Here is a 14,689-nt window from a genome sequence, read left to right as displayed (position 1 = left end):
AGCTTGTACCACTGCACATGGAAACTTAAGTTAAGCAGCTCTTTCTTTATGAATAAAGAACGTAGTTATTAATTGCATGGAGTTTGTTATAGAACGAGGTAACGGCCACCAACCAGCCTCCTCTCCTTGCTTCCCATGGTACAGCTCTAAAGAGACAACGAGACGGCATTAAAGCAGTTAAAGAGAAGAGAACACGCCTGAATAAGACTGCCTGTGTATGGCTCCCACCCGTTCTTCCGTGTCATTTAAACACCCTCCATTGCAACAGTACACAAAATAATAATTACGGTCAAACCATTAATGTAGACAAAATATCGAACTACAGCGGCGCACTGCTGCTAGTTTAACAATGATTTAGTGAAGCTATTTTGGATAAGGTAATAAACGTCACAGAAGATGGAACGATTGTATGATGCTTAATGTTTTGAACGCGGTAAAACAAGCTGATGAAACTCAGTCATTCCCGAAACCGTCTCAGCATTCGAATCATAAGTCAGATTCACATCAACCCTTCCACACTACAAGGTCCGCTGGATCGTAACTAACCCGAAATCAAGTTATTACACTTTACCAGACTTAGTTCAATAAAGAATTACGGAATACGATCGGATTGACGGCGGAAAGAGCACAATGCCGTTTCATCCCCAAAGTGTTACCACGCCAGTACACTCGGCTCCAGAGCTCAGGTACGTCAGCTAAGCGTTAATCAACACACTGTCACAAGCGAAACCATTTAATCACCACCTAGCCTTGTTATTACAATCAGACTTTATATGCAAAGTTTTACTTCACTGCGGTGTGCCTGCCGGCGCTTGTCTTCTTGAATGTAAACGTTGTCTGAGTAGGAACAGTAAATTGAAAACACAGTGTGACAAGCTACAGACACACCAGCGACCACACGCATCGCCAGCACCATTCAAGGACGGATTGCACTGGCCTGTCGTTTTACTGTGGCCTGGTGACTAACCTGTCAAGACGCGGCGGTTAAGCAATACACGCAATAAAACCGTTTACCGAATTCCAAGCTACCGAACTGTGACCACTCCTTCGGGACCCAGAAAACCAGCCAAAATCAGCATCGCTACAGCAGAGCTCCCAGACAACGCTGTCCTTGCAGTCGTCGACAGCAGACTACTGAGAGCCGCCAAGGCGGTACCTCCTTCTTCGTGACCACTCAGGACGTCGACTGCGCCACCCGGCAGCAGCGCAGAAGAAAGCTGACGAACGGACACGACGCAGACAGAGGGAGTATTCCATACGCGGCTACGCGCAATTTCAAAAGTGCCGGAGAGAAAAGCAATCGCCACAATACTAGCAGTATTCTCGTATAGCTGCCAGGATTAGTGTTTGTTCCAATCATGATGAATCCTTATTTGCGCTTCTAACTCTTTTGCCACAGCATGAGTCACGTAAGCTTTAACATACCATACATTTAGTGAACCGCTTACGTTGTACAAGGTAAGTCCAGAGACGCTAACATCGCATTTATTTCGTGAACGGTTCAAGATATCGAAGCGAGGATTTCTACAAATTTATGTGCGCAAAGCAGCATATAATTTTTTCAATGTTTAATCACCCCAGTCCGTCTGTAAGCCGAGATTTGCAGCTAGTAGGCAGTTTTTATTGAGGAACTGTACTTTGTTTTAAACATATTCTACAGGACTAGACTGCTATACAGGGCGATTCTCATTTACGTTTAAAAATAGCTGAAGTAACTTAAATGACGCTGAAACAAGTAATATAAGACACAAGAGGTCGCAAATGTTGGGATATATCCCAAAAGTGGATGAGAAACGCTGAACATGTGACGTCACATGCAAAACATGGAGGGTATTTTGCAAGTGTGTTTAAGCAATGAATGAGCGACGCAATACTTGCATTCAAGCAGTCGGTACAAATTTCGAACACCTTTTTGAAGTGCGATCGGTTGCATACGCAGAAGTTACAGAATTATTGTCCTCGCTGTAATCAAGCGGAAGCTTTTCTTATTTTGCGTTTCTTTCCCTTTGTCTCTTCTTCTTTTCTTTACGAACATTTTTTAGTTAAGAAAACATACGTCATTCTACATCTACGTGTACATCTACTCCGCAAGCCACAGTACGGTGCGTGGCGGAAGGTACCCCGTACCGCAATTGGTTATTTGCTGTCCTATTGCTCTCACAAATATAGCGAGGGAAAAGCGATTTAGGCAAATGGAAATCAGAGTTGTTGCGCAGACATATAACACCACAAGTACCGGTCTTCGCCGTAATCTGCAACCTTCCATGATACAAGTCTAGTGTCTTACCAGTGTGCCATCTCACTCTGTCGTAAGGTTTGTGGCAATAATTCGTTAAACGCATCTAAGGCTCTTCAAATAAACTTTGATTGACCATACGAATACAAGTGTGATTTAAAGCTGCTGTTCATGTAGAATGGAAAGTAGTACCAACTACAACAATATTAAAATTAAAATTGTGAGTATGTCTAACTAAGACCAAAGAGAACGAAGAATGGAGAAGATTTGGTCTAATGTTCGTTGGTCAGATGAACAGTTTTGTCTACAGACACTTACGACGGTAAATCGGCGACTGTTTATCGACGATTGCACCTGAGCCTCGTCAATGCAGGGATGCTTATCTCCGTGAAATCTGCCCGTCGCAGTAGGATGAAAAAATGCTATGCAGTGGAGCGTATCAGCTTATAATGTGGTGGCTCATTTTGTTACTCATTTACATTTTCATATATATCAGTACAGTACTGAGATTCTTTCCCCAGCATAAGAGTCGTATATTCAATATCTGTGCATCTATCTTCAGCGAACTGCTGCTATTGTGGTTAAATGTTCATTGTAGGTCTTGATTGTATATTATCAGAGTTCGAAAAAGTATATATTAAACTTGAACATTGTTCTGTTCTTTAGTTTCATATATGTCCTGCAGTTTGAACATTCCGTAGTGTCAATTGTTTGATGCAACACTTTGGTGAAAGATGTCTATGAAGTAATGAAAGTGTTTTAAGTATTCTGTGGTAGTGTAGCAAGATAGGTTCTGCCCAGAAAAACGCAAGATACGCACATCCAGAGTCCAATCCGTCATTCTGCACCCCTTCCCTCACCCTTGCCTCTCTCTCTCTTGCATCCCACCTCCCCATAACCACTCCTGCCACTACATAGCTCTTGCCCATTCTTACAACTTTATCATGCTCTCGGCCAATAGCTTTGAGTCCCTACTTTCTCTCAGCCAATCTGCCAGCAGTAAAGCTACCCTCCCCCAAATCTACCAACCAACCAATAGGCAATAGGAAACAAGTTCCATCCCTTACCATTCTTTATGATAAAAGTCAATTGCTACTCATTCTGGTCAGTATGGAATATTTAAAGACTTACCGTGAAATGCTATCTGCGTTAACCAGTGACCCACTCTTACTAGAAGGAAGAGCAGAAGTCGACTTGATGGATTTGCAAGTACGTTTTTGTCCCAGATGCCGTTAATTCGGGGACTGTGTGTCATAGTTAGGGATCACCATGAAACATTATCAACAGGATCCGCCATTTCCCTCCAATCAGAAAGACATTTGGAAGAAGACAGTTAGATCAGATAGTATTTATTTATCTATCAACGACCTTAAATATAAGTAACAAAATACATCACACACATGCCTGTCCTCTCCCCAAACATATTCATAAAATATCGAAATTCCATAAGAAATAACGAACTACATTTGCGTTACTGACCTCCAAGAAGTCTTTTAGGGACTGTTTCACCACTCTCATTGGTACATTTTGTGGTCAGACGAAAGTTTACTTGAAATGATATTCCTGAAACACAACGAAACACAAAATGTAATAAATTGTTGCTTTATGTCTCAGATGCTCATTGTCACCTACAGATTGATGCACTAATGGAAGCCGGCCGGTGTGGCCGAGCGGTTCTAGGCGCTGCAGTCAGTAACCGCGCGACCGCTACGGTTGTAGGTTCGAATCCTGCCTCGTTTATTAATGTGTGTGATGTCCTTATCTTAGTTAGGTTTAGGTATTTCTAAGTTCTCGGGGACTGATGACCTTAGAAGTTAAGTCTCATAGTGCTCAGAGCCATTTGAACCACTAATGGAAACATTTGTAGTTTGTTCTATGTACCATGAGCTCCTTAGTGTCACCAACAGATGATTGCACTGTTCCTGGTCGTAGATTGTGTTCCAAAAATTAACAGCACAGAGACAGAAGTGATGACACTTTCTGCAGGACCTGACCATCATTTTGCAGGACAATGCTCAAGCACTTATAGTGCAAGCTGTTTCTGATCTGTTTGACTGATGTTGCTGCTAAATGCTGTACGACCTATTGCACTCTCCTGACTTAAGCCCTTGTAAATTCAACTCGATTTTAAACAGTAGGAAACACTCCACGACATTCGCTTCAGGACTGCTACAAATTCGTCGGGCAATAGACAGCGCCTCTTGAACTGTCAACAAAACTGGCACTGTTAAGAGAATCCTACGACTTCCACATTGCTGGCAACGGTTTATACACAATGCTGGTGACTACTCTGAAGGTCAGTAAAACTTTGAAACACATATATATTTTGTACGAGCTGTAAATAAATAGTTGCCACTATTAAAGTTCTAGCCCCCGTATTTTTTTTCCACGACATTATGAAAGTCCGCCCGGTCACTGAAATGTTTGTTGTCTTTCTGTAGTCCTGGCACTTGTCATACTGTACTCTGGTTATAGAAAATGAGACATGAGGTAAGAATACGTTAACACAGCAAGTAAACGTGAAGAATAGTCAGAGCAGGTGAGATGCCACATGGACCTCTCACAGAAATGAAAACAAGAAATAAAGGTTGTGAGCTATTTACAACAAAAGAATTCAAGCGTCACGACTTACAAAACGGTACGCAACTTCAGATATGTTAAAAACATATGTTTTCACAGAGCGCAGAGGAACGTTGTGATTATGAAACTGTTGCATTGATTTATTGAACCTCACATGACAACTATTATGTTTTCATCATTTTTTTGGCAGCAAACATATTCACATTCAACCGATCATCTACACTACTGGACAAGAAAATTGCTACATCACGAAGATGACGTGCTACAGACGCGAAATTTAACCGACAGGAAGAAGATGCTGTGATATGCAAATGATTAGCTTTTCAGAGGATTCACACAAGGTTGGCACCGGTGGCGATACCTCCAACGCGCTGACATAAGGAAAGTTTCCAACCGATTTACCATACACAAACAGCGGCCAGAGATGATTGTTCTGGTATATGCACGGAAATTGCGTGAAAATGTAATCACGCGTTAGTTCTAGTACAATATACTTGTCTAATGAACACCCATTTATCATCTGCATTTCTTCTTGGTGTAGCAATTTTAATGGCCAGTAGTGTATATGGGACAAGTACGGATATTTCACTCATTTACCAGTCGTACCAAGTAGGTGCGTCGATAACAAATTCTTGTGATATGACACATGCACTGTCACTAATGCCGTATATCTCACATCAGATGTGTTTTCCCGTGGAGCATTCGGTTGGCTTGTCACCTTGTCATCGAACTATACGGTTCCTATTAGCCACTTCCTTTCGGCTGTTTAAACAGTAACTGAGCAGTACCAGCAAATTGTTATAGGTCCCCACCTTACACATCGCTCTCGCAAATGAGCGTTACATCACGACACAGACACAAATACGAATAAAGCAAACAGAGAAGAAAACTTAGCAAGTGTGACGTTTGAACACTGCTCGCACTCAGCAGGCCGACACCGTAACCACTTAATCACTATGCCGTTTTTCTTTACGGCATCTCTATATAGCACTCGTTGATTTTGGAAAATTCACTGTTTCTATTTTGCTTTATGTTCGAAGTCCAGTACACCTTCGTGCTTTCATGGTTGATCTGTTTTCAGTTTTTACGGATATCTGCTGGGGCCTATTACTTGTAAATCTGTGGGGGGGAGGGGGGGGGGGGGGTGGGGGGCTTTGCGATGGGAGTTTACAAAGTAGAGGAATTTTACGGGCAATACAATAACATTCTTGGATGCATTTGGAAAACGTGTTTATCGCATTTACGTGAGGTGTTATTTAATCTGTTTCTCATTGGGGTTTACGAGTGACACCTTCGGTTAGAGATTATTTATTCTTGGTGCTCCTCCTGGACGCTGTCCAAGTCCTTTCCAAGTATCATAGCCTTCATTCTTCCTATTTTATGGGCGTCATGTACTGACCGTGGGGCCTCGTATCTTCTTACAGCTGGAATATATCTTAAAAATATAATCCTAATTCATGTTCCGCAGTCATAATTCCTTACCAGATATACACTTGTACTACACAAATCAAAAATGTTTTCTATCACCATGGTTCCGAGAGATCCGGAACCTGTGCAGAAAATAGGAATAGAGATCAACGTAAACATTATTTGCGCCCTTTTTATTGCTCATGAAAATAACACATTGCATGTTGTACCACGATACAGCGAGACCCTAAGGATTGGTGGTCTAGATTTCTGTACACACTGGTACCTCTAATACCTTGTGGCACGTCCTCTTACATTGATGCATGCCTGTATTCGTCGTGGCATACTATCCATAAGCTCACAAGGCACTATTGGTACATACTGTCCAATTTCTCAACGGCGATTCGGCGTGGATCCCTCAGAGTCATTGGTGGGCCACGTCGTCCATAAACCATCCCAGGCATGTTCGATAGGATTCATGTATTGAGTACATGATGCCCACTGTAATCGAGCCATGTCGTTATCCTGAAGGAAGTCATTTACAAGATGTGCATTATAGGCAGGCGAATTGTCGTCCATGAAGACGATATGGTTGCACTAACTGTCGGAGGATGGCAGTCACGTATCGTACAGCTGTAACGGAGTCTTCCGCGATCACCAGCGACGGACGTCGCCCCCACAGAATGTTACCGCAAAAAAGCAGGGAATCTCCACCTTGCTGCACTCCCTGGAGAGTCTGTCTAAGGCGTTCAGCCTGCCGTGGTTAGCCCTAAACATGAGTCCGATGGTTGTCTGATTGAAGACATATGCGACACTCATCGGTGAAGAGAATGTTATGCCAATCCCGGGTGGTCCATTCGGCATTTTGTTGGGCCCATCTGTACCGAGCTGCATGGCGTCTTGGTTGCAAAGATGGACCTCGCCATAAACGTCGGGAGTGATGTTGCACATCAAACAGCCTATTGTGCACAGTTTGAGTCATACCACGACGTCCTGTGGCGGCACGAAAAGCATTATGCAACATGTTGGCGTTTCTGTCAGTGTTCCTCCGAGCCATAACCCGTACGTAGTTGTCACCCTCTGCAGCAGCATCCCTTGAGCGGCCTGAGCAAGGCTTTCATCGGCAGTTCCTGTCTCTCTGTATCTCCTCCATGTCTGAACAACATCGCTTTGGTTCACTCCGAGACACCTGGACACTACCCTCGTCGAGAGCCCTTCCTGCCACAAAGTAACATTGCGGACTCGATCGAACTGTTGTATTGACCGTCTATGCATGGTTGAACTACAGACAACACGAGCCGAGTACCTCCTTGCTGGTGGAATGACTGGAACTGATCGGCTTACCATCGGTGACGAGCAGTGCAATTCTGCTAAGTGCGGGTTCTAGAGAGCTGTATTCGAAATGAAAGTAATAACAAAAACTGAAGACAAGATCTTATGAATATATTGTAAAATTTGATGGGGAATCTATACCGGTATTCAGAATATTGTAAGCAATATGGTGCTGATTTATTTCTGTACCTTGTCGCATGTTTTGGATGGAGTGAGACTAGGTCCTGTGGTTGTGCATGCGTGGACTTATGTTAATAAAGTATTTATTTGATTAAGGTATGTTAGACACGGACACAATGACATGACCACAAACGTTCACAGTAATAAGAAATCCACAGTATTTAGTTGAACAATAATCTCTGTTCAAAAATTAGTGTCCAGTAACAATAAATACCAGCAGAAACTGTACCTAACCAAATACATACTAGAATCACTCAATACTGATTAAGCCCCTGTGACACACAAAAGGGGTACCAACCGCGAACAACAACATAAAATCATAACCTTTACCGAAACTGCGGTGGTGGTGCTACACTCCAAAGACGTCAGGAGCACTCGGTGCAGCGCACAAGCTCCTTCGACGTCGCTCCACCCTAGCTGGGTTCTGAGCGGCGCTGCTGAGACTGAAACTCGTCCAACCGCGATCTCTGGCCAAACTACGAGCGACAGAGAGCAGTCCTGCATGGATGGCTGCGTGAGAAAGAAGACAAACAGTGAGCGATATTATATCTTCCAGGGAAAGGGATCACCAGAGGAATCATTTAATAAAAACTGTGTTATTCTTAGTGGTTTTCTACTTCTCTTTAAAGATGTTGCGGAGCAGCATCCTGTAGACCGTGAGTAAATTTCCGTTAAGGAAAGGGTAACGAATGTGGAGGCAGTTAAGCCTATTGTTTGAAGGGAATCGTATTGTGTCGGATGGGTGGCGGGATCCGAGGTGATAAGGTCATACTGAGGGCTAATTGTGTTTCCATAGTATTGAAATATTATCATGAAAATCCAATGGGTGTATTCAAAACGCGGATTAAGATTGGAGATCATTTCATTTCAAATGGTATGGAGTCACAGATTAAGTCATTGGTACTGTGGTATAGAATTTACTTTATTAGCACACCTGCATTGACTACGCTGCAAACGATGTGTCGTCTGATACGGTTAACGAGCATTTGCAGAAATTGCCACGCTCCAGAAAGGGTAACTGTTACGTCTCGAATGAAAAACAGTCCACAGTTGCACTAAAATACGTACATTTTAAACTTTGACCAAGGTTTCCTCTATATTAATATAGCGTTATCCAGAAGTCCTAGAATGACCAAAATAACATCTAGAACAGTAATACAATCTACACATAAAGTTCAAAATTAGGTAACTGATAACATACTACATACCTACAAACTTATTACTGAAAAATGTCTTAGGCCAGCGGCGGCGTCAAAACCAATAAAATGTCTTCAACAAACATAAGCCTGTTTCTAACATAAGTAAAATTACATATGACACCGTATGTGCTCCGCCACACGCACTGGGCAAACAGTTGTCAAATTTGCTGTACCCCGCAGACCGTAGGTGGCGCTCACCACAGTGACATACCTCGCACCGCTTATCAGGCAACCAGTCAATATGTACGACAATAAAATAATAACAAGCCTACATCTGCAAATGACGGACCGTTTACCATTAATATGAATGTCCAACAGATGAAATACTGTTGCACACGATCATTAGAGTGGCAGAACATTAAAAATTTCATATAACAAAATTCTGTCATATCAGTATTTGATGCATGAAACAAGACCCTCATATGCAAATATAACTTCAGCTTACATTATACGCTCTAACATCTTACAGGACTAATTCTACCATCCAACCGTAGTCGTTGTACATAGCCACACTACCAATGGTTGACATTATTTCTACGACTAGCACCCTAGTGCATGAGTGCAGTAACATGGTACTAGATGTCAGAAGGCACACTAACACATCTCTCTCAACATAAACCACTGTTAATATAAAAGCAGCTCATATGTCTTTACGACAACTTCGTATCGGTTGCCGTTATCGTTGCCATGATGAAAATAATAACTGGTACGTCTTTCGGTGCGCATATACGTACACGCGCTTCTGCTGGTTGATATATACAAGCAATATTGCCTCGCAAGGGTGAACCACCTGCTCGTAAGGGATATTTGTGATCTGTTGCACTTGTGCGCTTTCATTTCCCATAAAGCAGAGAATTTGAGATGCAATGTATTTCGCAGTTTCTCTTTTGAAATGATGGTGTTGGAAGTACACCTTGGGAGTTGTTTTGATTGTGTGCCATCATAGCGACTTTGCTGTATTGGATAGTCCTTTTTTGTGGTTGGGGTATGCCATTAATAGTGGGGTGCACGAAGAGCTCGAGACAACACCTGGTAGTCTTGTGATTACCTTTAAACATCAGGCATTTATGGTCGTTAACTGGCGTACTTGCGGATCAGAGGGACGCTGCACGGAACTGTGCTGATTGGAACCTCATCCAAAACAATTTGCACGTAGCTCGTGAAAGGATGGAGCTGCGTTGTATTGCTGGGAGAAGACCAATCACATTGAAACCAGGGATTCGCATTGGGTAAACAATTGTGGCGTGGCGAGGTACGTTGAGGTGCCCAGGCTTTTAGGGCATGCTTAGATTCTGCGCTTATGACTCCATTCACCTTGTTTGTAGATAATTCCCCAAACAAACATAGTACACAGGTTCAATGCAATGCAGTTCAATATGTAATGTAACTCTATAAACCTAATTCCAATGCCTTCGTAAATTACTTGGCCGTAATACGAATTCCTCCCACACTTTTTGTAGCCAGGTAGTGTTAAGGTTAAGCCCAAGTACTTAGAGCGTTATATTTTAAATTTTTGAAGCTGAATCTTTAAGTATATGCATAGAAAAGTTACCTGAGAAGATTATTGCAAAATGCAGTTGGGGAAAAGAATACCTAAATTTTGGGAACAACTCCACAAAAAACATTATTGAGGCTGCATAAGACGTTATCCCTTATTAAAGAAATGGATACATACTTATTGGTATGGTGATAGTGAGACGCTAACTATAAACAGACAACAAGTTTGAACGTCTGGAACGTAAAAAAAGAGCGATAGGAACTGGAAAAAATTACATATAAGCATGGAAACATGCATTATAAGGTCTCAAAAAGATCACAGCACAACATAAAATGATCATCTAACGTCAACAGAGTCGCACTTCTGTGGAGTTGGAGGTTGGGGCGCAACTATCAGCCATTGGTTTTACGTTGCGATTATTTCCGTTACGCTTAAAGTTGCAGCTTTTCCACTATTAGTACCTTTCTATGGGCGAATTGTTCAACATTCGTTTGCAGCTAACGTCAGTTGGACAGCTAAACGAAGAACAGCAGGATGGTGAAGTGAGTTGGGGTGCAACTGCCCAACACGCGCCTATCTACGTAACAATTTCTATTTTTAGACATTTTTCATACTAAATTCGTTGTAAGTATGATATTTAAATTTTTTATTAATCCGAATAAAATAACTATGTTGACTGAAGTGATCATTTATGCAGTTTTCAACATGTACTATAATTTACAGAAACTGTTACTCAAAAACATGTTTTTGTTTTAGTGATGTCAGATCCGAAGAAAAAAAGAGTGGATGTGTCTTCCGACCCTGAAGTGTGGTTGAGGTGGCTCGAAGAAGATGCAGAGAAAGATGAAAATGACGTATTTGATTCTGAAGAGTCTGATTCAAATGAAGATGATCAACTAATGGAAAGCGATCATGACACTGTAACTGAACAATCTGCTGGTGAATACGGTAATGAGAGCGGTGAGTCTAGTATTTCTTTCCTAATATCTTGAGAAGGACAGTAAAACAAAATGGTCAAAGTCTTTTCCTAAAAGACACATGAGGACAAGGTCAGAGAATATAATAACTCATCTACCTGGCCCCAAGATGCAAGCGTCAGCAATACTATCTGAAGATCATTTGTTAGATCTTTTCTTAGACAGTAATGTTTACAAAATTGTAGTTAATTGTACAAATATTTATGTAAGAAAGCAATACTATCTGAGGGTTATTCGTTAGATCTTATCTTAGACAGTAATGTTTACAAAATTTTAGTTAACTCTACAAATTTTTATGTAAGAAATTTGAAAAGAAAATTTCAGAGACATACAAATGCTAGACTTACCGATGAGACTGAAATAAGAGCACTTTTCGGCATACTCTACCTAACAGGAACACTAAGAATTTCTAGAAAAAAACACGCATATGCTCTGGGATAACTCTAGAGGTAACGGCTTAAAATCCTGTTGCCTATCCATGTGTGAAAAAAGATTTAAATTTCTTTTGAGATGTTTACGTTTTGATGACGTAAGGGACAGAAGCGTTCGAAAAGAAATTGATAAATTAGCCTCAATTGGGGACATTTTTTAGACTGTCGTTCATAATTTTTCAGAACACTTTGTGCCAAGTGAATATTTTACTGTCGACGTACACATACTTTCTTTTCGAGGAAATGCCAATTCAGACAGTATCCTCCTAAAAGGCCCGCCAAATACGCCATTAAGATATTTGCTTTGGTAGGTGCTAAAACTGCCTATACTTCCAAATTAGAAACTTATGCTGGCACTCAACCAGAGGGTCCTTGCAAGCACAGTAATTTTCCTTCAGGTGAAGTAATGAGATAAGTGGAACCAGTCCGCGCGACTCACCATAACGTTACTGGTGATGACTGGTTCAGCAGTATACCATTGGCTAAAAAGCTACTAAAAGACTGGGGACTGATACATGTTGGGACGCTATGGGAAAACAAGAAGGAAATTCCCAAGCAGTTTTTACCTAATAAGCAAACACCTCAATATTCTTCTTTCTTTGGCTTTTAAGAGAACTGTACGCTAGTTTCATACTGCCCTAAAGTTAATCAAGCTGTTCCCTTAATATCTATATTATATCATGATGATGCCATTAATAAAGATACTAGAGATTCACTGAAAGCAGTAATCGTAACTTTTTACAATATGACGAATATTGGACTTGATTTACTCGATCAACTACTTCAAAACACTGATGTGTCACGAAACACTCGAAGTTGGTCTATGTTTGTTTTTTATAATATACTTAATGGTTCCTCATGAACGCATTGTGCATATACCGAGCAATTACTACAACACCTCAATCACTGAAAAGAACGGAGTTCCAGCTGAAGTTGCCCTGAGAAATAATGAAACCTCAAATTTAATATAGGTCTGCTGTCCCTCATATTCCCATTGAATTACGTAGGCGTGCACGTCTTCTACTGGGCATGAATTCAACAGTTACGCCACCAGACAGTTCCAGAGAAGACTCCAAAAGACGTTGTTACGAGTGTGGAACGCAGAAAAGCAAGTCAACTGGAAAATGGTGTCATAAATGTAAAAGATGGATGTGTTTGCCTTACTATCATACCGTATGTGTTAACTGTCTCTGAAATAAGTTATTAGTTTTTTTAGAAATTTGTGTTTTATTTCCATTTCTATGCATATACAAAAGCGCAGAAAAGGTACTAAAGAACATCTGATAATCATTTGAAGCAGTAATAAAGAAACACAAATGGCGACAGTTGTTCCAAAAACGCCTGACCCGGTAACGTTAGAGCACGCTCCTACTGCAGGGTTAAGCAGAACAACAAAGCGAATTTTTATAAAACACTGAAAAGCTATTTAAATATGTACACACCACCACGTTTACAGTATACAGGTACAAAAACACACAAAACTGCATGTATAATGACACTGAGAAAGACAGAATACTTGCAGAATACTTCAAAGAAAGAACATTTTCGTTTTGATAATATGATCGTGGAACAATCAGACTCGATGCTACATTAGAGGAGATCGGAGAAATCTTAAAAGCAATTTAAAATTAACAAAACACCGGGAGGAAGCAGTGTAGTTGTTGCATTATGGTTAAGCTCCAGTGACATCATTATTCTATGCCTAACAGAAATCAGTAATGAAATCTCGATAATCAGCATACCATGAGACTGGACATCGATATTAATACTGCCACTGCATAAAAATGGAAAGAAAACTGTTCGTAGCTTTTATAGAGGTATCTCCCCTTTGCCAGTGACGTATAATATATTGGCTATGGAACTTTTAAAGGGTACTGAAAGGATATTCGACACAATGCTAGGAGAACATCGTGCAGGATTCAGGAATTATCTAGAAATCTACAAATACTATGTCTAGGGAAGATAAAAGAAATGAGGCAAATCAGAAACCTGAAATACTTGATAATTCCTGCATATTTTATGAAGGGCTGTGACTCAAATGATAGAAACGTACTACCCAAAGTTATAATGCAATATGAATTCAACAATAAAGCAAGAGAAATGTTTAAAGAAAATTAAACAAACAAAATCAGACAAGTAAGATTAGTGGGGGAACTTTCAAAACCATTTGAAATAAAATCAAGATTAGTACAGGGGGATGGTTTACCACTGTTCCTTTTTTACTGCGCCTTAGAAAAAATAGTTCAAATGGCACTGAGCGCTATGGGACTTAACATCTGTGTTCATCAGTCCCCTAGAACTTAGAACTACTCAAACATAACTAACGTAAGGACATCACACACATCAATGTCCGAGGCAGGATTTGAACCAGCGACCGTAGCAGTCGCACGGTTCGGGACTGCGCACCTAGAACCGCAAGACCACCGCGGCCGGCAGCGCCCATCTGCGGACGTCACGCCGTAGATGTCCTCTTTAGACGTATTTGTTTTTGCTGCCTCCTCATTGATAACAGCGGTGCCTAACATCGAGTGACCCAGCTTGTTAATGGTCGCCCGCTTGGGGTTTTGAACCCTGGTGTACTTCCATCAGTGCACGGAAGGGCTGAGAAAACAATTTGTGATCAAGTGCACTATTTGTCATTCAGACACCGCTGATGTGGCTGGCCAAAGGGAGGTTGCCTCTCTTAGGTTGATGACTGCGTTGACTTCAGTCTATGTTGCAGACATTTGGAAGAAGTTGTAACAAGGCTTAATTCCATACATGTCAGAGCAGTATTATTTGAAACATCAGCAATGAAGGACATATAAATTTGTTTTATTGAAATTGTATTATTATAGTGTCTTCCTTAA

The 14,689-nt window shown here is 41.1% G+C and overlaps 1 protein-coding gene across 1 annotated transcript in view; it reads left to right on the top strand.

The window, feature by feature from the left end:
* The window catches only part of LOC126278774 (serine/threonine-protein phosphatase 2A 65 kDa regulatory subunit A alpha isoform-like), a 118,588-nt gene that overhangs the window by 95,197 nt on the left and 8,702 nt on the right, over positions 1 to 14,689 (top strand). The window contains exons 9-10 of the mRNA XM_049979051.1: positions 8,292 to 8,391; positions 11,189 to 11,392. Of these exons, the coding sequence (XP_049835008.1) occupies positions 8,292 to 8,391; positions 11,189 to 11,392 (304 nt within the window). The remainder of the gene's footprint in view (positions 1 to 8,291; positions 8,392 to 11,188; positions 11,393 to 14,689) is intronic.

This window comes from Schistocerca gregaria, chromosome 6, assembly GCF_023897955.1.
Source record: "Schistocerca gregaria isolate iqSchGreg1 chromosome 6, iqSchGreg1.2, whole genome shotgun sequence".
Lineage (NCBI taxonomy): Eukaryota > Metazoa > Arthropoda > Insecta > Orthoptera > Acrididae > Schistocerca > Schistocerca gregaria.
Note: the sequence above shows the minus strand (reverse complement) of the source record. Positions and strands in the feature narration are given on the sequence as shown.